Source organism: Rhipicephalus sanguineus, chromosome 7, assembly GCF_013339695.2.
Source record: "Rhipicephalus sanguineus isolate Rsan-2018 chromosome 7, BIME_Rsan_1.4, whole genome shotgun sequence".
NCBI classification, from domain to species: Eukaryota; Metazoa; Arthropoda; class Arachnida; order Ixodida; family Ixodidae; genus Rhipicephalus; species Rhipicephalus sanguineus.
This window is the reverse complement of record NC_051182.1, coordinates 79,874,146-79,900,197: the sequence shown is the minus strand read 5'-3', so window position 1 is coordinate 79,900,197 and position 26,052 is coordinate 79,874,146. Positions and strand designations below refer to the sequence as shown.

The 26,052-nt window shown below is 45.7% G+C and overlaps 1 protein-coding gene across 1 annotated transcript in view; it reads right to left on the bottom strand.

Moving 5' to 3' along the window:
- The window catches only part of LOC119398804 (putative sodium-coupled neutral amino acid transporter 10), a 35,535-nt gene extending 10,631 nt beyond the window's left edge, over nt 1-24,904 (bottom strand). Inside the window, exons 1-8 of the mRNA XM_049417427.1 lie at nt 24,696-24,904; nt 17,119-17,244; nt 15,100-15,217; nt 13,793-13,838; nt 12,246-12,480; nt 11,713-11,834; nt 6,453-6,555; nt 4,718-4,906 (exon numbers count right to left, since the gene is read on the bottom strand). Of these exons, the coding sequence (XP_049273384.1) occupies nt 4,718-4,906; nt 6,453-6,555; nt 11,713-11,834; nt 12,246-12,480; nt 13,793-13,838; nt 15,100-15,217; nt 17,119-17,226 (921 nt within the window). The 5' untranslated portion in view covers nt 17,227-17,244; nt 24,696-24,904. The remainder of the gene's footprint in view (nt 1-4,717; nt 4,907-6,452; nt 6,556-11,712; nt 11,835-12,245; nt 12,481-13,792; nt 13,839-15,099; nt 15,218-17,118; nt 17,245-24,695) is intronic.
- Nucleotides 24,905-26,052: the final 1,148 nt, after the last annotated feature.

Below are 26,052 nucleotides of genomic sequence, written 5' to 3'. Positions count from 1 at the left end.
AAGTTGAATTAATGGCACAAATGCTTGGGCAGGGACGAAGAACTTCAACTATGTACCAACTAGCCCGACAGCAAACGCTGCTAAGCCGTCATCAGGCGCGCACCGCTTTGTAGAAGCGAAAGCAGATCGCTGTTGCGTAGTTAGCGTTGCGGGTCGCGGGCGCCGAGAAACCTCGCTGCATTGACGCTAGCACACTAAACGCACGTGTACAATACAGCAAGCGTAGCGCGGTTGTAACCATACTGCACACTTTTATTAGGCGACCACCCAACGCGCCTCCGTCCGCTGCCAGGACCGCTAGAGCATCGCGGAGTGCGCATCGCTTGCATGAAGCTCGTCATCGCTGCGTTAACCGAACAAGCTACTCGCCGCATCTGTGCACGATCTGGAGCGAAGTGGGTACGAACAACATTCCCACGATAAATGCGCGCGTGCGGCACAGCAAGCGGCCCGGTAGTGACGGCGTGAGCCGAGTAGGCGACGCGCTGCACGCAACTAGCCGGGAGACGATCGGCTCCACGCGGCCGTACCGCGTTTCACTGGAACTGTGTCAGTTTTCGTTTAGTAGCAGATCGCGGTTAGACGCACGCACATATACCGCGGAAAGCAGACACTGTCCGTTCTGTCGCTATGTCGGTCACTGCGTTGACCGCGTATCCCGGACCCTGCAATAGTTTCGAAATGCGCTCTTCGGCGTCGCCACTACGCGCTATCGGGCGGTCGTGCGAGTGTGCCAGGATCTTTTCTCCACTTTGGCAAAAAGAAAGAAAAGGCTTTGCGGTGGATACTTTAGGCAATATTTGCTGTGGCACTCTATTTATTTGCTGGCGGCGATGGCGTACGCTAGGAGATGCAAATTTGTACGTGGTGTTTAATGCGTACTACCGTTTAGTGCGTAGTTATGCCGCGTTCCCGGCAGGTACGTATTAACGAGGTTTCACTGTATTTCACTAAGCATGTACCAACTAGCCCAACAACAAGTTTTACTCAGTTCACTTCAGTTGCCACATAATACAGTAGAACCCCGCTGTTACGTTCCTCACTGCTGCGTTTTCCCGGCTGTTACGTCGTTTTCCGCCGGTCCCGGCATAGCTCCCATAGGATACAATGTATTGGGAACCCCGCTGTTACATCGTAACTGTCGGACCGTTCCCGTATGATACGTCGCGAAGTGCGCTCGGAGCCGACCGAGTGACTACCAAAGAGAGCCGCCATGGTGCATTTTCACGCAGCTTGGCCTCGTTTGACCATAATATTAGCCGCATGAGAGGCGCAAGCAACAGAATCTTTCAATTGATGCAAACAAAAGCATGGCCTTCGAGATTCAAATTGCAAAGATGGCGTCTATGACGTCACTGCTCGCGAAAGCAAGGCCTTCGAGAGTGGCATTTACTATTGACAAAAGCATAGCCTTTGAGATTTGTATTGCACAAATATGCCGTGTATGACGTAATTGCATGCGAAAGCAAGGCCTTCGAGATTGGCATTCACTTCTGCCATCGCGTTGGCGTAGACTCATCATCATCGTTATTTGTCGGAGAGCGGGAGGAGTTCGAGCTGGTTGGAGCTCGCACGGTCGTGCGTGCGGTTCGCGGTCGGACTCGCCGCGCCGGTCGTGATTGCGTGTGCTTAGTTCTTTCATGCCTACAGCTGTTCGTGTTAAAAAAATCACATACGTTGATTACATTTCTGTGGATGAGGCCGTCCTAAGCTCCGCGTTTCTATCCATCGACTAGATCGCGGCTGAGCGCGCCAATTTTCGTGCTGCTCGTAAGAATTGAAATAAAATTCTGTACCACTAAATATTTTGCCGTTTTTCCTGTTTTTCGGCTCTTACGTTTCCCGTCTCTTACGTTTATTTCCTACGGTCCCTTCAAAAACGTATCAGCGGGGTTCTACTGTACCTATTCCTTCCATGATACCAGTAATGTACCGTACATACACCGAAAAGTGGGAAGGAGGGTAGCCATTGCAGCTCAGTTGAGCTGAGTCCTGTGCAAATTATCTTAATCTCGTGGGTTTGGTTCCTGCAAGTAATTTTCTATTCCATTTCAGTTACTCATTATCAATAGTGTGGAGTCGAAACGGATAAGCCCTTGCATATGATTACCACGGACAGTGCACGTGTAATGAAAAGCGACACCAAAACTTTACACGTAACGAGTGGTGCGCGCTATTACTCAATCTGACCACGTCACATCATCATGAATCGGGACACCATAGTTGACGGCAGCTCTGATGCAAGTGTACGAGCCAGAATAACGCCAATGTGACACGAACTGAAGATGGTGGAGATGAAAGTACAGTGGAACTTCGATTACACGTCCCCCAGCCATGCGACGACCCACATTTTACAAAGAATTCGCTTGGCCTTGGCAAAACCCGAATAGAAATAATCTATTAAAGACCTCGATCGTACGAATCAATTTTACGCCGGTCCCGCCTCGTGCGACGCCTCCCTGCGACCGTCCGAGAAAAAAAGCCTCAAGACGATGCAGGCTGGCACGCAAGCAAACTGCAGTCGGATGAAAAAAGTCGATAAACCGAGGAACAGAGTTCCCCCGCGCTGCCACCCCAGGGTCTCTTCAATTTTTTTGACCTGCCGGCTGCCATAGCAAGCCAGAGCCCCCCTGCCGGAAACTTTCGCGGACTATGTTGGTGCCGACGACGGTGTTGTAGTGTGCAGTGCAGTGTCGCCGGATGACATCATCGAAGATGAGTGTCCCGACTATGCAGAAATTTCCGAGGAGGAAGAGATGGACGACGTTGCAGAGGCTAGTGCGTCCGTTCCGACTTACGCGGACCTGTGTTACGTCGACAACATTCGGTGGTTTGCTAACGCACGCGATGAGATCGGCGACTTGCTGCCAGATGTCGCAGCTCTCAAAAGCAAGCTGATGCGTCGTGGCTGGGCAAGCTCACAGAAAAAAAAAAATTACATTTTTTTAAAAGGTGAGAGTAAAGATTTGTTCACACCTCCAATAAAATGCTTCGTTGTGATTTTATCAAAAAATTTAACCTACCTCACTTGGAGCAGCGCAGGTTCGTGCTGTGGACTTTCTCAGGCAGTATGTACCCACTTTTGTGGGGCAACACTGACCATCACAGCCTATATTCTTAGTTTTTAGATGATACGATGCCAGGATTATCCGACGATTTTGCGTGGTCCCCTCAAAGTCGTATAATCAGGGTTTCACTGCATGTGCATTACTTAGCCCCAAAGTGACACGTTTCATAAGCACAGTACTCCATGGTCACTGCACATTCCATGAGCAGAGTACAGTACGAACAGATTGAAATGCATTAGCATTTTTTTAGTACAACGACTGCTATGTGCAATTGCTCGTGATAAGCGCATGATGTCACTGCAAATGTGGCTGCTAAGGTAATGTTGGCTCTGATGTGTTCCGAGTCAAAATTTTTAAGCCGATATGACATGAACTGCAGATGCTGGAAACTGAAGTACTATGTGCTTTACTTAGCCCTAAGCTTTCGCGTTTCAATCCGTAGTACTGTACTTCCACCGAACAAAGGCAGTGGTTTCCTTTGTTCTGACATCCACAGCATTTTTACGCTGATGTTACACTTACACAAGTGTGCACATTTCTTTCACATCACTCTATTAAAGAAACAGGCCCGTACGTGATGTATAGAATACTACATGCAGCATGGCTCTAGTCAACACGAGCGTGCAAGGATTCGAACACAAATGCACAAAAGATGCACTGCACCTTTCACACTATCAAAGACAAAAACGGGCACGGCTCAATGCAGGAAAGCCTCAAAGCCACAGAAAAAAAAATGTCGCAGCTCAATTCAAGGAACCAGGATGCTATTAAAAACATACTGAAGCGTATCTCCTTTTCAGCTTTCCTTCCTCACGTCCTTGTGCATTGCATTTCTTGTTGTATAAGATCATGTGCAACAAGCTTCTTCTGTCACGCTGGGTGAGAAGCCTGGGAAGTTTTGTTAACGGCATAATTGACTGGTTGTGTCAGTGTGCTCTGGCAGCACCACAAAGGTTGTTTAAAGCCAGCAATTAAGACATGGTACGGGCGTAAGGAGGCTATAAGTGGCAGAGTTGCATTGTTACTATTGCACCAATAAGTCCTCGTAATACGCTGTTTTAATGCTCTCTCGCGCGACTTTTCGTATAAACATCAGTGCATGTTGCTTGGAAACGAGACTTTAAGGGGTTTTACGTCCCGGAATCACACTGTGTACTATGAGGGACGCCGTAGTGGAGGACTCTGGGATTTTCGACCATCTGGGGTTCTTCAATGTGCGCCTAAATCTAAGTAAACAGGCCTCTAGCATTTTGCCTCAATCAAAATGTGGCCACCGTGGCCGGGATTAGATCCCACAACCTTCATGTCAGCAGTCAAGCAACATAACCACTACACCACGGCAGTGGGTTGCAACCAGACATTACCAGCGTTACAACAATTATCCGCGCATTTGTCTGAAGAGTATTGCTCATGCAACAAATCCATTTATTTGTTCATAATGTTCCTTTTGTGGCTCTGATGATAAAATTTTAAGTACTACAATGTGAACAATGCTTTATATTATTTGCAAAAACAGTTCTTTATTCGACTATGAGCTAATATTTGATTAGACTAACTTCTGGCACTCATTAGTATTTGACTCAGATTGAAGAATCAACATTCGCGCACCACTACTAAAGAGGGATGCATCAATGGCGTTGTCAACTCACCCGCTTGAAGAGCAGCGAGTGCAGGCTGGTGCGGCAGGGGAACAGGCAGAGCGGGAAGGACACCACGAGGGTGGCCACAAAGCCAAGCTTGATGAACTCAGAGGCCAGGGAGGAACCCAGGCGGATGAGCACGTTGCCTGGCAGGGGGCCACCGCCCCCGCAGAACGCCACGTACCCAAAGAAGCCCATCTGCATACAGGTTGCACTCAACGGCTGTAGAATGATGCAATATCTTTTAATACGCAAATAGAGCGACAGCAAGAGAGCGAATGAACACCGGCGTTTATCTCGCAATTGCTCTGTTGCCACCTTCACTTTCCACAGCTTAGATCAGCTGCAGGTAACTTTGGAAGGTGGTGGTTTGGGCCAGTTGGTGATCCGCAATGCTCACTGGGGAACTCTGGTGTATTTATGACCGTATTAGAATATTGCTGCTTTCAAATGGTACTCACAGTCCTGTAACAAGAAGGTTGGCTCAATTTGCTGAGAGAACCATCAATTCTAAATAAGCAAGCAATGATGTGTCAAAGCCAGAATTGAAATGGGTATGTGCTCCGTTAAAGGGGTCATGAACCACTTTTCCAAGTAATGATCTAATGACCTCAGTATCGGAGTTTACTGCCTCCCGAACCGATTGCCGCAAAAATTTCTCAAATCCGCCAAGAATCAGCGGAGTTACGGGGGTTTGGCGCACGCTCCCAGCGCTTTCTCTCTTTTCTCGTGCCGGCGAGCGCACTGGAAGCTAGACAGGGAGGGATGGCATGGGGGAAAGAAGTTACGCCAGCGCGCGTCATGAAACGCGATCGCTCTCCCGCTGTGATTCGCTTGTGCGAGTGCGGCTACCGTGTACTGAGGAGTGCGGCGCCGGCAAGTGGCGGCACCCCGCGGCAAGGAGCGCATCTGATCCGAACGCCGCTCTCGATTTACGTTGGCTATCGGCCAATAAGCATGCTATGTCTCTTGCAACGTAAACTGGCAGATCCGCGACGTCAATGTGCAGACGCCCCGCCCACCGACGAGAGTGAGAACCGGCCTCTGTTTGAAAAGAGGGTGCCTGGGGAAACGGCAACTTCGCGCTCCACTTGTGGCCTTCACGCGGCGCGCACGACTGTAATATTTGGCAGAGCAGTTCATAGCCTTGTCAGCTTTCCGCAGGATGTGTTTTTTCAACAAGCCCAAGGGGTGCTTCATGACCCCTTTAAATGTCTACAATGACATCACATCATACCCTGCCATAGTGCAAACAAAGTACACGTGGTATATCGCTAAAAAAGAGCAGCTGGTGATGTCATCGGACGCTAGATCAAGTAGTGCCAACCTTTAAAAACTTTAGAGCAACAATTTCATCGACTATTCGAGCACAGAAGGATTGTCGCTTGCTTGTAACCTGCTGCCACACAAAGCGAGGTAGGAAAACAGCAGGAAAAAATTATCAAAAACGCGGGGCGGCTCGCATTGAAAGGCACCATCCTAGAATTAGTCACCAACCTTTAAAATTTTCTTAAATAAAAATTAAATGACTTGCAGACGTATTGTTTGGAACATATCATCATAGTACAGAAGCAAACTTACTGACATCAGTATCCATCTCAACCACAGAGCCAAAATTTTATGCTATGGTTTTATTACAAGACCAAACACACAACACAATGACATCTTCGCGTATCATATGTACGCTACTTTTGTGCATTCAGACACATACTGTGCAGTGTACAAAGAACCGAGGATAACTTACCATGATGTAGACCATGGAGCACATCTGGACTGCACCGTTGACTACCGAGTTCATGCGCTTCAAAGACGGCTCATTCACCGTGTCGAAAATTTCGAAGAGTTGCCTGCAAAAAATACAAAAGCGGATGAGCACAACGTTGAGTGCCAGAGTACAACGTTGACAGCACAGATTGGCTCGACGATTACTAGCGAAAGCGTGAAATTCCAGACGCTCGGATGTATGCAGTGAAAGGGGGTTCAGGAGTTCAAAAGCATGTCAAATTTGCGAATTTGTGAAGTTGCAAATCAGTGTCTGTCCCATTCACCTCTTGTCGCTCTGTGCTTAAAATTGATTCAGAATTAGCTGTAAAAACCGTTTCTTTTTTTTATGTTAATGCTTTCAAATGGCAAATATGAATTTGAGGTTCGAAGCCAAACCGTAGCAAATAGTGATTTGGTCGAATAATTTCGAATCGAATAGTTCGAATATTATTTATCGCATATTATTAAGAAAAATGAGCATTTTTGTCATGACCCTTGCACAATATTTTTAAGCACAGAACTAGGTATGAGTCACTTATTTGGTTTGAAATGAAGCAGCCTTGAGTAGTATCAAGATTTGAATCGCAGTAGAGTGCAAGTTATAAGTGGTGCAATACGTGACAATTTAAAAATTACCATGCTTAGCGCATAAAGCCCATATAACACGCTTTTAAACTTGAAAAAATATGTACATTTATCCTTGAAGTGTGGCTTCGTGGCAGTGCAGATTTCCCCTAGATGGGTTGTTTCACGGCACAGCAACCAGACATGCAGTGAAACCACCTTTACAGGAGGTTATGTGCGGTCAAATGTATGCATATATTCGTTCATTTCGAATGCCTTCTAGATTCCGAATAATCTAAATACGTATCAAAGTGAATTCAAATACTGTAATATTCGTTCGAATATTCAAAATGCCCGAATATACGACCATCTCTACTTTCAATATTCTTTTCAGTAGGACACCATACACCAGACTTGTGTAAGGGTCTCACTTTTTATTCACTAGGTGCAGCCCTCATGCACAACCGAGCCTTTCGGTTTAATTAATTTGGTCTAATTAATATGGTTTAATTTTGGCAATGCAGTGGAATGTTCTTTTCATCACGAGTAGTTTGAGTACTAGCAATTACAGCAGAATCTCAGTGATAAGAAGCCGGCTGATATAAATTTCAGTCTGATGTGAATTCGTGAAATTCCTCGGCCTGATTCCACTATGCCCTGCGGGCCGAAATTCGGATGATCCGAACACTTTTCCACGTCACAACGGGTGATACGAACTTGGGTACTGAAACAATGGAGTGACGGCCGACAGAGGTGTGCTCTGGAAGCATCGAAAGTATGCGCACAGCCACTGCACACGGAGTCAGAACTGTGGTTATCGTTTGCACTGTGGACGAAGCCACGGTTGCTGTCGACACGATCGTGTACGGTGACGATGAAACTCCGAAGATGCACGTGCATCCAACGCGCACCGAGTTGAAGTGACGCTGCTTGCCACAATTGATGCGGAAAAAAGCGCGACAGACACAATCATAGATAGCAACGACGTTGTAATGAAGCCACGCACATGGCCAGTGCACACGGGTTGAAAACGAAACTACTGTTCGCCGCAACTGCTGCGCGCAAAATCGTGGTCACCATCGATGTGATCATCGATAGCGACTATGCAGCTCCGAAGGTACGCGGCTAACGCAGTAGCACATTAAAGGCAATAAAGTCGTCAAAAAGCATGAAACATTTCGGCACTCTAATAGTTCGCTGGTGACTATAGTGGAGCGGACTTAGGCATTTAGTTTTCAAGCGAAGCTATGATGCACGCGTTCGCGGCAGCCAGCTGCACCATCCCTTATCGGTCTGTTCGCGTGTCTCAGAAAGACATATGCGAGTTATATTTCGACGGAAATAAATGTTTTGTGCATATATCACGGTTTTAAAATGGATTTCGCTAGTTTTAGTGATACAAATATTTTCACTCCCCCTTGAGATTCGTATAACCGAGATTTTACTGTAGTTACACTGAGGACATTCTATGTCATCGGGCTCTTGTTCCTGAATGTCCCACTGGTGGCGTGCCCCACACTTACCTTAATTTCTCAAGTGCTAAAGCGCTTCTTTGCATAACACTGACGTTTTAGAGGTTCCCAAGCATTAACCTTTCATTCTGACAGAAAATATTTTCTCCTTTGGCGTCCCTTTAAGGGACGTGGCTTTGGAAAACCAACTTTCTTATAACTTAACAGATGTTGATGAAAATTGGCACAAATATTCAGCATGTCTCCCTGATGCTTCCAAAAAAGTTTCAGAGTGATACCTTCAGAACTTTTTATTCAATTAAATTTTTAGTTCTTGAATTCCAGTGCACTTTGTGCAATGCCTGGAGAGTTTAAAAAAAGGACTAGAAGGCTAGGTGAATATCTGTTGCATAGCTAAATGCACGCTGAGTGTCGTGACATTCTTGCTTTATTTTTTTTGCGACAGAATATTCTTGCATTGCGATTCTTTTTGATACCTTCAAATCAGGCACACTCTTGGGGTGAACAAGTAGTCACATCATAGAATTACAAAGCGTCAAAGTGAGAAAGAAAGAATGTGACGACATGCATTGTAGTCTAATCAACATGACAAAAGAAACGGAGCCAAAATAGGCCAAACGGTTATGAAGACAATGGGTGCGCAAACTTGGCAGGCAGGCAGGCAAAAAGGCACTTTTGAGAAAACGGCTCTCGAAGTTTCACCTTGCGTCCAGTGATCTGGACTGCACCAGGATCATAGTTTTTGGTGTCCTTAGTGATGTGATGGTGCTTGCTTTGGTGCACTTTTGATGCCTTTTTTTCCCGTATGGCATCCTTCTCTGCAGCTCTTTGAATGGAGTGCTTTCCAGGCTTCGGGCCAAGTGATGCACAAAACTCTCTACAAGCATGGAGAGTGCCAGTATTATGCTTGCAGACTGCCTCATTGACGGCTGTTTCGGCGGCAATCAGTGAAGCATTTAGCTCTTCTGGTGGAATTGACCAAACTACCGAATGAAGACTCTCGGCCGCATTTTGACTTTTTTTTTGTTTCGGCAACAGCCGAGCAACTGGGGGTGGTCAGGTTTTAGTAGACTGGCAGCAATGCAGTGCTGCCAATTTATACGTGTGTGGTTATGGAGCCTTGCCTTCAGCTTCTGCAGCACGGTACTTGCACCAGTTCAGGGACCCAAGTGGGCAGAATTCAGGGTCGCTCTTAATCTCTCGAGGTGACGTGACAGAACGTTGCCATTATGGCCTTTTACATGTCATCAATGTCAACGTTGTCACGGATAGCCATACCATAACTAGTCAGTCTTTTAAATTAATCAGGTCTTGAGTCAGGCCGGCCCATCCTCCAAGTGGTTCATCTTTTTTGCTTCTTGATACAGGTGTTGGCAGAGCTGTACCCATGCTCTTTTTGACATGATTTATATAGTCTTCTTTAGCCAATGGAATAAATCCGTATGTCTTTTCTTCAGAAAGGGTCAGGGAAGTATCACTGTCTCCATCACAAACAATGGATGTGTGCCGGAGGTGATTCTTTCCAGTGACCTTCTGAATAAAATTAAGGTGGGGGACGTGGCATTCAGTACCAACTTTCTTATTCCTTCGTAGGTTTTCATGAAAATTGGCACACTTATTGCAAATATTTCTGGGATGAAATATATGAGCAGTTTATTCAATAACGCGAGTTGGTCAGATATAAATTCAACTCCCTGCTTCACACACGCCACGCTCATTTGCAAACCTCGCCTGTGATCATCATCCACTCGTTTCATCATCCACTCGGTCGCGGAAATGGCAATTTGCGAGGATTTTGTTACTTTAGAAGATTCATCAGAGCTAGCAACGATACCAAGCACGAATCTAAGCGTGCCTAAACTGCATCACCAGCGCTTTCTTACATGCTGATGCACTCGGCCGCGGGGTCCGGGAAGTCGCGCACTATACGCTGGCTGGCAACATTCGGCGAAAATGCGTAGTGCTCCTAGCCGCGGTGACAAAAAATTGGCGCGCGCAGCGTACTTGGCCTCGCATTTTGCGGCGCCGACGCGCGAAATTGCTAACCGCTGCTCGGAGTGGTCAATGCGCGACGAGCTTGATCGGGAGTCTGCTGCCGATGCGTAAAGTGCCCATCCGCACTTTCGAGTAGCCAGCGGACGGTGCGATTTGTTGCTTGCGATGAAGCACAGTGCGGCTTGTCCGCTAGAGCAATGTCCTTGCCCGCAAAGTTCGGATTCGTCTCGTAAACCAGCGCCGTAAGCGGAGTTAGGCATAGCCACGACTCCGAGCAGTAAGCTCGGTCGCGGTGTGCGTGGCCGCGGTGCCTGATGTTTCAAAGCACGTCATGTTCGATCGCGAGCACAAAGAGTAGTCCCGCGAAGTTCTTTGTCACGGAGGACGAAGTGCTGACAAGCTGAACTACCCGAGATGCGCATCTGCGATGTGTGCGACAAGCGCGGCACGCTATCGTCTATCGTACACTGATGACTGCGCTTCCGCTTGCAGCTGTCAAACTACAAGGTAATCATATTCTAAATTATCGTCGACCCGTGTACACAGAACGAGAGCAAACGCATCACTAAGTGATTTTCGACAGTCGTAACATCAGGTAACATCGCGACGCGTGAGCAGCAGACGACTGTCCTCTCGAAGCGAGCATCGGACCAATGGCGAGGCGTGCTGGAGCAATATAACGGATGCGGCCAATCGGAGCCCTCGAGAAGACCTTCAGAGATTTGCTTTTTGTGCGCTTGTTTTTAAAGGGAGGAGTCAACTGAGGCAGGGGAATTTAAAAACGAACAAATGCTCTTTACGGCGAGCTCAAAATGGCGGCGCCCGGTTGTACCGTTGCGGAGCAAGAATTTTTTGAAAAGCACTGTTTTTTTGCAATCTCCACAATAATTTTCGCCACCTCAGCCCACGCAACAAATTTTTTAAAGGACTTCTAGGTGGTTTTCAGTGAAGATATTTTGGAATCAGATAGAAAAAGGGCTACAGAAACTGAAAATGTGATTTTCAAAAAATCGATTTTTTTGCCATTTTACGCGGTACGAAAGCCGCGTCCCCCCTTAAAGCCAGACAATGAAACAGGTACTCCTCTTGACAGCAATACTTCAGTGGTCCTTTGTCATCTTCGCTCTCAACTGCTTCTGTTTAATGCTAGAATGAAGCTCCAAAGGAGACGAAACGGGATGATGTCACAAAGTTGTGGATACAACTCACGGCTGACAGGAGAGAGCCATGGCGAAGATGGGCAACACCGACAGCAGGTTCTCGTGCCGCCACAAGACCACCCGGTCCCACCAGGCACCAGACCACAGCACCGGGAAGCTCTCCAGAAACACCTGCATCGACACCGCATGTCATCAGAGAAGGATTGTCATTGAGATGTTACGACGGGTACGGCAGCAACATTTGCAAAATTCTGCCACTTGAAGCATACCATATGTTCGTAAAACCCACACAAAAATTTTTACAAGTTTAAAGATAAAGTCGAGACGAAAAACGCCAATTCCGAAATCTTCTGTACATTTGGTGCACCTTGTAAGAGAGAAAATACAGTACTGAGTCTATAACTTTGAATAGAATAAACTTCGGGTATGACGGAGATCTTTCAGTAGACGATTAAACCATGCAAGTGACAAGCCCTCGCACAAGACCGATATTTTTGTGTCAGCACCCTTCTAAAGCTTTTGGAGTGAACGGTAGTGTAGTACACACACTCCATGGAGTCATTCCAGAAGAGTGGGCCGTACCTTGAGCACAAGCAGGCAGTAGAATCCCAGGGAGAGGGCGGACAGGGAGGTCAGGCTGTCCAGGTTGCGCAGCAGACCCAGGGGCAGCCCCACACAGGTTCCCAGCAGCAGCAGCACGGTCAGCCGCAGCCGCGGGGATGCCTCGAGCAGGAAGAAGTCCGAGGCCAGCGGAGGAGCCAGGTCTCCCATCACCACAAAGAAAGCCACGCAGCTGCCCAGCAGAAAGCCCAGGATGCTAGGTGCGGTGGCAAGCAACAGACACACACTTCAGAAGTTTGGACGCGTTCCAATACTAGCCGCAGACAGTTGCTGCGATATCACGTATTGCCAAGCGCAGTTCTTTAGTTTTATTTTCACGCAACCAATCATTCACATGTGAAACCACTACCACGCGCACGCCGTGCCATAATGCCAAACATTCTCGATTGTTTTGGATTGTTGTGATAAGCTTGAACGCGCAACGCAAACAGTAGATATTATTCTGGAACTAACCGGGTCACTGATGACGAGCCTGGAATCTTCAATGGCACATGTATAAACCGCAGGTCAGAATACTCGACAGCCGATGATTGTTCTTGCGCTATCAGTGTATGGCGTGAATTGCTCGTACCTTGACTTTTTCCTTTTCCAGGCACAAGTTCGCCCAAATAAAAGAGTTCCATATTTCCCAGTCTTGCTGCAGCCTTCTTCACAGTCACAACCATGCGACACTATTATAACCCATCTTCTTCTGCTCACTTTTTTTTTCAGTTATAACACATTTTGTTATTTATGTTCAGCATATTATAACAGTACTACTTATATGAATGTGCTGCTTGTACAAGTGCAGCAACAACATGCGCACTAACGTCATAAAGTAGGAAACATTTGAAAAAGTAGTATTATAGTGCAATAATTGGGTTATAGTAGCTTGTGAAGTGCTATAACATTTGTAAAAGTATTATTTTGTTCATATCATTATTTGTTTCTTAGGTAATCAGCTATTTTTTCATAAATACACTTGAATGAATCTTGACCAGCCTCAGGCTAGAGATACAGGTGCAAGAATAACTATGAAATGAAAATTAAGTTGTCACTTATTAAGCATTTTTTTAATGCAAGCTTGATTTTCAGACACAGTTTGAAGGTAAGGATTAAGAAAAAAAAATATTCCAAGGTGAAACTGGCAGGGAAAAGGCTGTACTGATGTGTAGTGGGACAAACAAAAGATTATATAAACCTGTTATCAAGACGACATCCACCCTAGAATGTCAATTATTTTTAAAAGAGTGTATAGCAGCTTGTGTGCAGCCGGCAGCAATTGCTCCATTACACTAGCACTGGCTAGAGTTGGCTAGCACTGGCTATTTGCCGTTATACCAATGTAATAAAATAATAGACGTTGCAGTTAACTACGAGTTCCCTACAGCAAAATTCGTCCTGGTTTCTTTTAGTCCCAGAAACACGTCGGCCAAGCTCGTTCCACAAAAGGCCAAGCCAGGGCCGAGTTGCAAGCAGATCACTCCATGGACAATGACTATGCAACAACGGAATGCTGCAACACTCACCCGATTTCAACGACCAGCTTGCCGGTTGGTCCAAACGTGTGGAAAGCTGCAAGGGCATTTTTTGGTCAAGTCGAGATATAATTACATTAGTACATAACTACGACATAACCACATTGCTGCACTCATTACACATTCAACTTTCTCAAGGCCATCATGATGACACACGTTTGCGTGATTTCACAGGTCATGCCTCTGTTTACCTAAAGCCATGCAGCATTTCGAGCTGTTGCTCGTGAACAGGCTGACACCATGAAGAGATCGGTCACTGTTGCTATAAAAGAACTGACGACCATTGTTTTTCAATGATTTGCATGTACATATCATCCCTCCATTGAAGGGTTAGAAAAACTTAACAAAATATCTTTTGTTTTGCACAATGTTTGAGACAGTGCGTGAAAACAAGACAACAGAGAACACACAGACACAGCACAATGTCTGTGTGCTCTCCCCAGTTCTTTCATTTTTGCACTCTTATTAACACTCTGATATGTACTGACTGGCCTGTCTACAAATGGCGTTTGATATTTTCAGTATTTAAAAATGATTCTGGCCATTCTGCCTCCCCGTGCTGCTGTGCGTCCAGTAGTCTGGCACTGCCCCTCGAACCTTTGTAGCTTCAGAAGGCCCACTTTTGTATTTTGATATTACGTTAACGATGTCAAGAAATAGCATGGCTACTAGGCATAGCCTCCAAGATCCAAGTTGCTGCCCGTGGCACATAGGAAGTCTCAGAGGCAGCACGCTATATTTTGCATAGCCGCTAATTAACAGGTGCACACACTGTATGCTTAGGTCCTACAATATTTGAAGAAAGCTTGTGTTATTAGCTCCGCAGCTACGCCGACATTACTTTCGCGGAAATACTCCACTGAAACATAGCAGATTTTCTCCACAGTGCCCTTCGATGCAGATAAACAATAACCAACGTGGGTGGTACAGTGCTCACAGATTAAAACGAAACATCAAAACTCTCAGTATACCAAATCACATGCACATTGCTCCAAATAACCACTTTCATGTCGTTTGCGAATCTGGCCACTAAAAGTAATCTTGGCTCCTATGCAAGTGTTTGAGTCGAAATTACGTCAATATGATGTGAACCGAAGACAGTGGAGATGAGAGTGTGTGCATTACCCAGTCCGACATTGCCCCTTTCAATCTGTGAGCACCGTAGGTAGCTGAGCAAGATTTAGGAGCTGAACAATGCCCATAAAGTGCCTTTGTCCCACCTGGTTAAAAATGCATTTTTAAACGAAATTAAGGAAATTCCCCAGCATAATGGGACAGTAATGTCAAGATCTCCTTACCTAGGAACTCATAGTTTCGACGCCTGGCCGTGATGGCAGACTTGAGGAGCAGATGGCAGGTCATGCGCGTCAGCAGGCCACTGACTAGCAGGAGTAACGAACTCAACACTATGCCGCACTGGATGAAAATGAGAGAGTAAGACTCATAACTGAAAGTGTCAGATAAGGGATTCGCTTCCACATAGTGTTTCAATATGGCACTGCATTTTAAAACTCTGCTTTGAGCTCCTCAGGCACCAACTCATTACGTATTCAGGCACGCTCAACTGTGCCCTTCCAATTGCGCTCCTGATGTTTTCCCTGCGTAGCTCTCACTTCTGGAACCTGGCTTCTCCTGATGGTGCTTGCCACGCCAAAGTTGGTGTGGATATGCAACAGGGCAAGAGATGGTGCTAGCACTCCTGACAAGAAAACAGAAAGTGGGGGAACAGTGGTCTTGATCCATAACGAGTGAAACTGCCCAGCGCAGAATGCAGGACGAAACACTTGAAGCGCTGTCCGTGTGTGTTTCTCCAAGTATGTCGTCCTGTATTCCGCACTGGGCAATTCCATACGTTAGCACTCTTGAGATGACTTGTGTGCAAGAAGAACTGCTCTTTTCCTCTTTGGCTTTGGGCCGAAGTTACGCGCAGTCAGTCTCTGTGGGACCGACAGGCGACTCCCCTCCCATTCCCTTGACTGCACCTCCCTTCACGAGACTTCACCCATGAATGCACGTGCAGACATGGATTTTTGGCCAGGACAAATATTCTCAGCTCAATATCCCAGTGTGGCGAGTCGAGATTTGTCGATTCTGCAAAGCGCTCCATCAGCACGCTACATCCGCTGTCCAATTTGACTAGCTGGCTTATTGTTTAAAATATGCAGTACCTATTGCTTTGCGCTGTTGTATACAGTAGAATCTTGTTAAATGGAACCTGAATGCAACAAGAGAATATGCTTCGTTTAACACGACTTCCGTTTATTGAGAGATGAACAGGGGTGCAGAATTGAAGTGAGAAAGCAATCATATGACAGTCAGCTGTTCCATTTTAAGCAGAAATTCCATTTAAAAGAGTTCCGTTTACTGAGAGTCTACTGTACTGTGTTTTCGTTACCAGAGCGCACGAGATACCAACGTGTTATAAAGGTCAAATCGAGCAAGAGAGAAATTACTAGAATGACAATCCAAACGGGACCTCAACGTGCACACATCGCACTGACAGTGGCCTCGGGTTTCACTTCCAAGAACTCTTCCAGCACTGTCAAATAATGCAACCTCGTGCAGTGACATTGCTTAAAGTCTAAAACCAAAATCTAATCCCCCGAGATGCATGTGATGTTTGATTGTCCTGTACATGTGGGCAATTCTGGCCGACTATTAGTGACAAACATTGCCTCTAAGGCATTTTAATTTGGTCTTAAAGTAAGCGTGAGTGCTCCTCTGGGTTGACAGCACCTCGCACCATCGCCGCTAGCAGGACGTAGAGGAAGGTCCCGCGTGACGTTCCATAAGAAAAGCGACTGTTGTCGACGTGGCAGAACATTCGCGGGGCGCACACAAAACCATGAATGGCACCCGATGAGAGCTATTGTTTCTCGCCCATTTCACTCTGTAGTCGGGCTGTCCTCAAGGTGGTTTCAGCTGCTTATGCCAGGAATGCTTTTCTTTTGCCTGAGGGGGCACGCAAGCTTAACTCATACCGAAGCACCCACATCATTTCATTCTTTACTACGTGGAGGGCCCCAATTAGAAAACTGCACTGTCAGTGTCACCAATGCTTGAGCACATGTGGTCTCAGGCACTCCCCCACTGTGAGGCGCTGGTTTCTTATGATTTTAGGCAGGCTTTTCGAAGCGACGCTAAGACTGGTTACAATTAAGAATGTTAGCATCAATTATACGATATGTTACACCATTTACGATTCAATTTTGGCATTACCAGACACAAGACTACAAATTACAGCAAAAAAGTCACAAACAAAAATTTTGCTGTCAGGAGTCCTTTAATGTTTGCAGTGGATGCAGCCGTGCACTTGCCTTCTCGAAGCAGTAGGGCATGGCGAGTATGCTGACCCCTATGATGCTGTTGCCCAGGTTGATGGTGTTCTTCAGGGATGAAGACCACGCCATGTCTGCGGCCGTCATCCACCTGCTCACCTAAGGCTGCATGCAGCAAGAGACGAGAGACAAACACAGCACTCCCCTTTATAAACCAGTAGAAGCACTAACCTACAAAGTGACAGCTGCCGTACAGCTGTCACTTAATAAAGCTGACATCTTCGCACTCTCATCAGCAGTTTGTAACATGGAAACATTAAGACACTTGTTCTGGCAATAAGATGACTACTCAGTTGTAATGTCCATTACTTCAGCAGTTATTACAAATCATGGCCAAAATACCATTAAGTGTGAACCTCAACTGTCAAAATCGAATGCCACGGAGCTTTATGCCACCAATACACCATCGAATCATTCGAAAGCTCAGCAGTATTTCACTTTTCTGTTCGAATCACTTGAGTTACTCTGATAGCATACTGGTTAGTCACCGTACCTATCACCACTTACCTAGCTATGCCTACAAATTGGCAAACAACAGAGCTTAGCATACCCAGAACATCAACTAAACCTGTTTCATTTTTAATTAATATTTCCGCCCCCTTGCTTCTCAAGTACCACACTGACCATTCTTCACTTCATTGCTCGTCTTCCTGTCCTTTGCATGCTTTCAACTGTCCGTTCATTTACTGATGTAACAGAGGAATCTTTTTACATCTTCGAGCATCCAACATCGTCACAGTACTAGCGATCTGTACAACAACTCATTTTTCGCCCATTTCGAAGCAGAATGGTATACACTGCCTGGATCACTTGACAATTAATGCAATCCTTCAGTATTTAGACAGCTTTCAACTGCACACATTGTGTTCTAAGTGCTCCCAATTCTCCTTACTTGTCTTTTTACCAATGTAGTCCGCTGCTGTTTATACAAAATCAATGATTTTGTTAATATATTCCTGTCTGCTTATATTATTGAAATTTGCTTATATAAACTCCTTATACTTTTTATAACGGTGTATTTTATGTAAAATAATTTAAAAATTGTTTTGTATTGTCTTTCATGCAATATTTTCATTGTTTAGACTAGCAACCAAATGCTGATCTTTGATCATGCTCCCACCTTATGTAATACCCCATCTGGGGCCCACAACAGTACAGTTAATAATTATGAACGATGAGTCAATATTATCCTTTACGTAGCTTCAGCTTACTCAACCCCCCCGTCACACAACGTGGATGCTGTTCCACGTGCAACGTGACACGTGGAGATATCTCAGTTGCAGCTGCGCCGCTCGACAGCTGTTCACTGCCGTTGCGATGCCCGTGTGGAGTACTCTGCCGACAGACATGTCAGATAAACGTTTCGTTGTGCACCTGCTGGCCACAGCAGTAGCTATGCCAAAAGATAACGTACCTAAATAAACAGGGAGCTGTGCTTCAGTAATTGCTAGTTTGCACTTCTTCAGTCGGAATCAGTGACAAGAACAGCAACCAAAGAGCAACCAAAATTTTGTTACACAAAATTCTACGAAGCTGCTCTGGTGGTGAGTTGTGTAAAAAAGAACAAACTGTGCACACAATAACTTGTATTTGGGACATAAATGAGCAAGTGTTTAGCTGCAGTAGTTGCACTATGTCGCAAGAGCAATGAGCAGCTAGCACAGCTTTTTTCAAAGACTTTCTGAGTGCTTCGTTCTGTGTTGCTCCTTAAGTTTAAGTAATACGCTCGTGAGAAGACGACCCACTTTGCCATCGTCAGAGGCTGCAGCATTGTCCGCAGCCCAATGCAGCTGCTACAAAGCCAACAGGCTGTGAAACCAAGGAGGACCCAACAGGGCAAATTAGTTTTTATGCTTAAAATGTAGAAATGACAAAGTTGGCGGGAAAAAAAAAGTGCCGCAGGTTGGATCCAGACCCACAATTTCATTGTTCTTTACGTCATCACTTCTACATTTACATTTCTTTTTAAAGTAATTAACGCAATGCATTTTCTCATTTCATAACATGGCGAATAAGAAAAATTGGGCCCCTCAACTCTGACAGTACTGATACCTTCAGGCAGCAAAACAGGCATTGCTTGGGCTGTCTTCAAAGATAACGTACTAAATAACAATGCCTGCAGCGGAAAACGATTTTCCACATTCGTCGCTGTAGGTGCAAGCTGTGGTGCCACCACGCCCGGAACTCAACATCATACCCATAAATGTCCAATAAAGGAAATGGAAAAACAGCATTGTAATAGATGAACTGGCAAGAGCATCCTACGCATTATGCGAAAATGTTTCTGTATGCAGCAAGTGATCTTTTTATCCACTTTCACTTCTTTTTACTTTACAATTTCTATATTTCAACTTGGAAAAAATCCGAACAAGACACACATTCAGGGTGTAGATGAACATCGTGAAGATGGAGATCAGAAATTGTTGAACAGGAAATATTGGACAAGGCCTCCAGTTTGTTCAACTTGGAAAAAGGTTTTTTTTATTCTAAGCTCTCCCTGTTACCATTGTCTGTCGGATTTATACTCAATTGCACTTGTAACACTGCAATTGTGTTGAGTGTTTGACCCAATTCTGTTGCTGTTTTGTATTGCTTCTTGTGCTCCAAAACCAGCTGCTGGTTTCCAATAAACTGCAACCCCGCCTTCTGTCGAATGCACAGATGGTTATAGCCCATTGCAAAGCGAGACACGTAATCAGCAAGAAAGCCAATATAAATGAAAACATTTCCTTTCCTCTGCTGAAAATGAGCAGGCAACTTCACATACTGGATTTATGTTAAAACATAAGTATTAAGTAAATGGCAGGGCTTTATGCCACCGCTCAGCAACAGTCGCTGACAGGATACATTAAATGTGAATCGCACACCGTATTTGCTTCTGCTGTGGGTATACAATAACAGCACATAAAGGGAACCAAAACTACGCTTTCTTTCGCAAAGGCAGCCAAAATAATCCACCACATCATAATATTGATGTGGACTGTTTGTTTGTATGCCTAAAAACAGTCTACAGAGACTTATAATTCGGTACATTGAGATCATGCATTAAAAGACCATAAACGAGATCTAAATAACAGAATACACATTACTTAGAATAGGTAAATGGTATTTTTAAAAGAGAGCGCTGTCATTAATGAAAATGTCAATACTGTAGTTCCTACCGACAATGTTGAATAAACATCACAAACATTGCATTTATTTCCCAAGATATTGCAATTTCGTTTTTCGTTATTGTTTTTATTTCTTTTACTTGAAATTCCCAACAGCAGTAGCTTACGACCCACTTCCTGTTCAAACACAATTCACACTCTAGGATTCATTGCAATCCGCATGAAATCAGAAGGTCTCCGAGCAGGTCTTTTTCAGAAAAATCTTGGTTGACTATAAACTGGGTGCACCTTTCGTTATTTTGTGGGGGTGCTAACACCCCCTGCAAAGTCTTTTCGCCTCATGGCGCCCACACATCCCTTGGCGTAGTTAGCATACTCGCCACTGTGCGAAGGATGGTGCCGTTCCTGCGGTGGCCTTGCCCTGGCGGCGACAGATTACATGGGCTATGAGGAAGATCACTCGGTCTCTTTTGGGGTTTGGCACGCAAGCCATCCATTGTCTCTAATAGGAGGTCCGTGGGGACGATTCCACGGCTCGGTCTCACGGACTCCCGCAGTGAGTTGAACATCGACGACCCCGCATTCACGGTACATTGTATGTCCGAACAACAGCGCAAAAATCAACAGAACAACAGGAAGGGAATGCACACATGCCGTTGTCCCATTGTTTTTCGCACTGTTATTTGGATCACGAGTAACCAACAAGCCCAGCTTTCCGCACATTGTATGTGTTATGTTGCGTGTGTTACGGTGGCATTCTGTTGGGTTATTTGTCATGTTACTGTACTCATTTGCAAGATTCAGCTGGCGGGCTTGTCATTATGTAAAATATGCTAATAGATGTTCACATGTTTGCGGCACTACATTTCACTGCTTTCATTTGTTCCATGCACAGCTCCTTTCGAGACCCCACAATTTTAAGAGTGATAAGCTGTCTTTGGCTACTTTGTACGCTTTGGATGGACGTAGGCCAACATCGCGCAACACAAATTGCAATGGTAGAGTCAAATAGGTTTTGAATGAAGGCTTTTTTTTGGTGAATCAATCCACTTGGGCAACTAGCTACACGCTGTCTAGCCTAGTACATAATCTGGGTTGCCTAAACAGTGAGCTTCAGTAGTGCAGATGTGATATAATGACGATTAGTGGATTTTTGTGGCGCTGACTGACACCGATAAGGACCGCTGTCGTGTCTTTCGGTATTGTGGTTGGCAGTGAGGCTACCACTACATGTATCTGCTGATGAGCCCTTCATGTCTTTCGGTTCATGGTTGGCACGAGGATAGGCAGCAGGTTACACAGGAAAGCATACTTGAACAATAATATCTTATGTTTTCAATACAATTTTTTCTTACTTTTAATCGGTCTTCCTATGAACACTTACGAGACTGTGAGATACATCCCGCATACAAAAACTTTCCTAGGGGCGACTGTAAAAACTTTCGTGTGATAAAGGACAAGATCCAGCAAAGATTTGGTGCAAAATTTTAGGTTCGAGTTGCAAGCATCTTCAGTATAAAAAGCTGGCAATGTCAGTTTTATTCACTAAAGCCCAAGCCAAAAAAAAAAAATTCCTCTCCGAATATCGCTTAGCAGTACATACCGATGAATGAATAGTGCGAGTCTGCATTTGTCCCACATACTCTCTCTTTTGAACAGATCTATTTCTTCGCGCTACCCAGAAATTTCAATGCTGTCATTGCCACCCGGCAGAAGTGATTAAAGTTCAATGCATCGGCAACGTTTTCTGTACCTTCGACAGTGAAACTACGAAGCAATAAGTGTGAAGCATAAGTTCGAAGCAACGACAGGATCGGTAGACACACTTTCTTGACATGCAAACAAATCTGTTATTTGCAATTTAAGAAATCCTCTTCGTTCTTGTGACACCAGTGCAGATTTACTACTCCTCCAGCAGCCGAGGTGGTGTTCTTGAGCGATCACGTATCCATGCATGATCACTTACGTGAAATTTCTAATCTTCTGGCAGGTGTGTGTGCTCACTTCACAGAGCAAAGACACACCAAGATCTGCTTCAGACCAACACATTTTGCAACTCGGTAAGAAAAGCTAATGAAACAGGCTTCTGGGCAGACTCCTGTATGTAGGTAAGTATCAACACTGTGGGGGTGTGCTTTTTCCTTGTCCGCGTCGTGAATGTGCACTGGTTTTTTGTGACTAAGCATCCCTGGGACAAAGACTTTCAAACATTTTATTATATTACCCGCTTTTTTCCCTCCACAAGCAGCCTATGATTGCTAGCGGATGTTTTCTTCACGGGGAAACATGTGGCCAGAAGAAAGTTTGACGTTGCAAAATTTGGTATCTCGAAATCAACGACACGTGCATTGACATTCTCACTATACATCACTCACAAACTTGACAGGTGGTTTCTCGTGAAAGTCAGCAAGCCCAACAGGTGGTTTTCTTGCAAAAAGGCCAACCAGTATGGCGAAATCAATTCCGCAGAAATCCAACTGCTACGAATGATACGTGTAAGTATTCTCAGAAAGGAAGCCTCGCAGCTCACGGAAAACTCATGCTCATCCAAGGATTTACATTGTGCCCAGAACAGGTGCCTTTCCAAGATGATCATTCTAACATATGAGCCGACTACAAGGCTAGCAGGCATCACAAAACAAAGGCCAAATAAAATGAGAACTCAAAGCACATCATCAACGAATACAGCAAATTTGTTTAACCGAAATTCCCAAGGTGTAGGAAGGTGTGTGAAGGAGAAATCATGATCCAAAGAACCCACAAGTGTCCCTCAACGAAATTTATGCCTTCGTGAAACGTGTAAATACTGAGAGTACAGAAGCACTTCTTTCAGTCGGAAGGAATTTGTTTGTTCCCGCATTCAAATAAGCAAAGTGTTTCTTTGAGCAAAATATGTTAGCTTTGATCTGAGCTTGTTTAATGCGATGTTTGCTACCAGTGTCATATGCATAGGCGTGCGCACAGGGGGGGCAGGGGGGCGGCCGCCCCCCCTAATCACCTAAGAGGGGGGGCGCAAAATCTGCCCCATACATTGACTTGGTAGGGTGTGGGGGGGGGGGGGCGCTTCGATGAACCTTTGCCCCCCCCTAATGGGGAATCCTGCGCACGCCTATGTTCATATGGTCACTTCTGGTCGCGATAGGGACTTATCTAGATAGAATTTCTTGAATGTGATTGGCTCGTTCATGCAAGCTGCGGAAGGTAGCCAAGCACTGCCGAGAAAGCTGATCTCGATCGGGTTTAATCGTGAGCAGCAGAGCACCGTGCCACACCAGCGTGACGCTCAAAAGCTTGCAGCAGGTTTTTTGTCAAAGAGAAAGCCTGCACATTGTTCAAATCTACACGACCTTTCTTGGCCGATCATTATGCAGCCGAAGTGACGTTTTTATCCCTCTCCCACAAGCATATGCCCGATATAATGTGTTACGCTGGCAAAGAAATGCAGCTGATGCCTCTGCTACACTGCAATTCTAGAGAGCACATCCTTGATTGAGGTCCCATTCAAACACAATATTGACATATGTACACGTGAATGCACAGTAAAGGTAAGTACAACCCATTGGGACAGTTACCGACATCTGAGGCAAAACTTTAATCTAACCTGGCCACTGTAGAATTTATTCAGGCTCATGAGAAGTCGTGTTTCTCAATTCATGATAGCCGCACGCAAATCGCAGGTGTAGATACCGTGCGTTACGCAAGCTACGGCTACGCAGCGAACAAGCAAGTCGCTGCATTGTATGCCTAGGCGCGACGGTCAAAGAATTGGGCGTATTCCAATCCTTCCTTTCCCAAGCTGACCTTCTTAGTAAACAATTGAACAGCGAGCGTATTCACCGTCCATAACGCCCATTAATTACGACTGCGATAACGTGCGTAGAAATGAATGACATCATGCGTGTTGTAGTACGCACAGCAGGATTTCCTTGCGAACGCTTTTCGCTCGAACGTGGAGGTAAACAAAACGAAAACAGTCAACGACACGCATCCTCGGGAGCTTGCGCGTCTTTCGTCACAACCTCAGCGCTCTGCGAGCATAAAATGACACCGGCGCTGCAACGAACGGTCTGGGTAAAAGAAAAAAACCGCATTGTCCGGTTCGCCTGCGTACGTGGCTACAGGTTGTGATGAGCGGCCGCTTATCCGGCCGGTTTTGTGGTCACTCGCAAACGAAAAGGCAAAAAGCCAGCTGAGAAACGCACGTTACGTACGAGACGACGTCCGCGCGTTCTGTCGTCACTTCAGGTAGAGTTCTAGAGCGCTGCACCTTCGAACCCGAGTGCAATACACGCTGTAAGCGAAATCTCCACTGCTCATCGATTGCGAGCCACGAGCAAGCTCCGATCATCTTGTTGTTTCACGCAATAAGCGACCGATACACAGGTCAAACGTTGCGCGGCGTGGCTTTCACGCTCTACTGCGAATAACGAGTCAGTGCGCACTCACCCGATGCGACGACAGCAGCGAAAGACTTCGACTGCGAGCGACTTCACCGGGCCATTGTCAACAGTTAAGCCGTCGCACTCACTTCAAAGCGACAGCCACCGGTGCCGCGTGTCAACCACGTAGCAGTTCATCGTGCGCTCAAAGGAGCGCCTCGGCAAGTGTGACGTTTACGACGAGCACCGCAGCAGCTGATGATACAGGATCTCGCAAGCCGCGCCTCACGGCAAGCTGTTTATGCGTGTAGTGCGTAGCAGCACCAATAGGGGGAAACAAGCAAAAGTATCGCGCATCACCATCATCGTCATTAAAAATTATGGAGTTAAAAACCGTGTAAAAAACTACTTGTTTTGAAGCGTAGTTTTTTTAGCCTGTGTAAATCCTTATATGAAAGGAATGCAAAGTTCCCTCACTGTTGTACACGGAGGAAAGAAACACGCCCTTTTCTGAAAGGAATTTCAAAACCACGTAGTGAGAAATTCCATGGCTGAAGCTGTTTTGACGATTTGGCAGCGCGGGTCTTTTGGATATCATTACAGACCGTTTTGAGCGAAGGGTTTTACATATTTTACCAAATATGCGCATCGCTGCAGATCGCAGCGGCGCCGTCCCTGCCAATGTCACGTGGGTAAACGACGTCATACAGATGACCGATCTGATTCGCTGGCTGCCCCACTGACGACACGCGCCATTTACAACTTCGTAACAGTTCGAGCACTTTGTAATTCGGTGTATTCAGAAAAACACTGGTAGTGCAAGAAAATTATGCACAGTCGTAATTCGCTTCTGCACCTGGGAACTCATCTCCGACGGAGAATGCATGAGTACAAGCTTTGCCACGTTCCGTCATCGAATACCTTCCGTTGATGAGATGACGTGCTATGCTCTGCGAGACATTTCTCGGCGAAACAAAGACACTTCCACGGAAAATACACCTTTCAGTCTATCGATTCGCCTACGTCTCGTGATCGTTTCATGTTCCACTTGATGAAACCTTCAACGTAAAAATTTTGGCTAGTTGGTGGGTGTACAATTTGTGCATATCTTAGCAAGCGCAGCGCAGCAGACACGTAAACAGGACGAGCGCCCATCCTGTTTACGTACGTGTCTTTTTCTTCTGCGTTCGTTCCGTTGCGCTTGCTAAGGTGCACATGATGAAAGCTTCACATGGCATAACATTAGTGTGGTGAATATGAATGACGGGTTCGCATAAGCATGATCGATGTTTATGCGAACGCCGCAATAAATTAATTTCTGGCGTTTTACGTTCCAAAACCACGATATGATTATGAGAGACGCCGTAGTGGAGGGCTGCAGAAATTTCGACCACCTGGGGTTCTTTACCCAGCTGCCCAGGCGA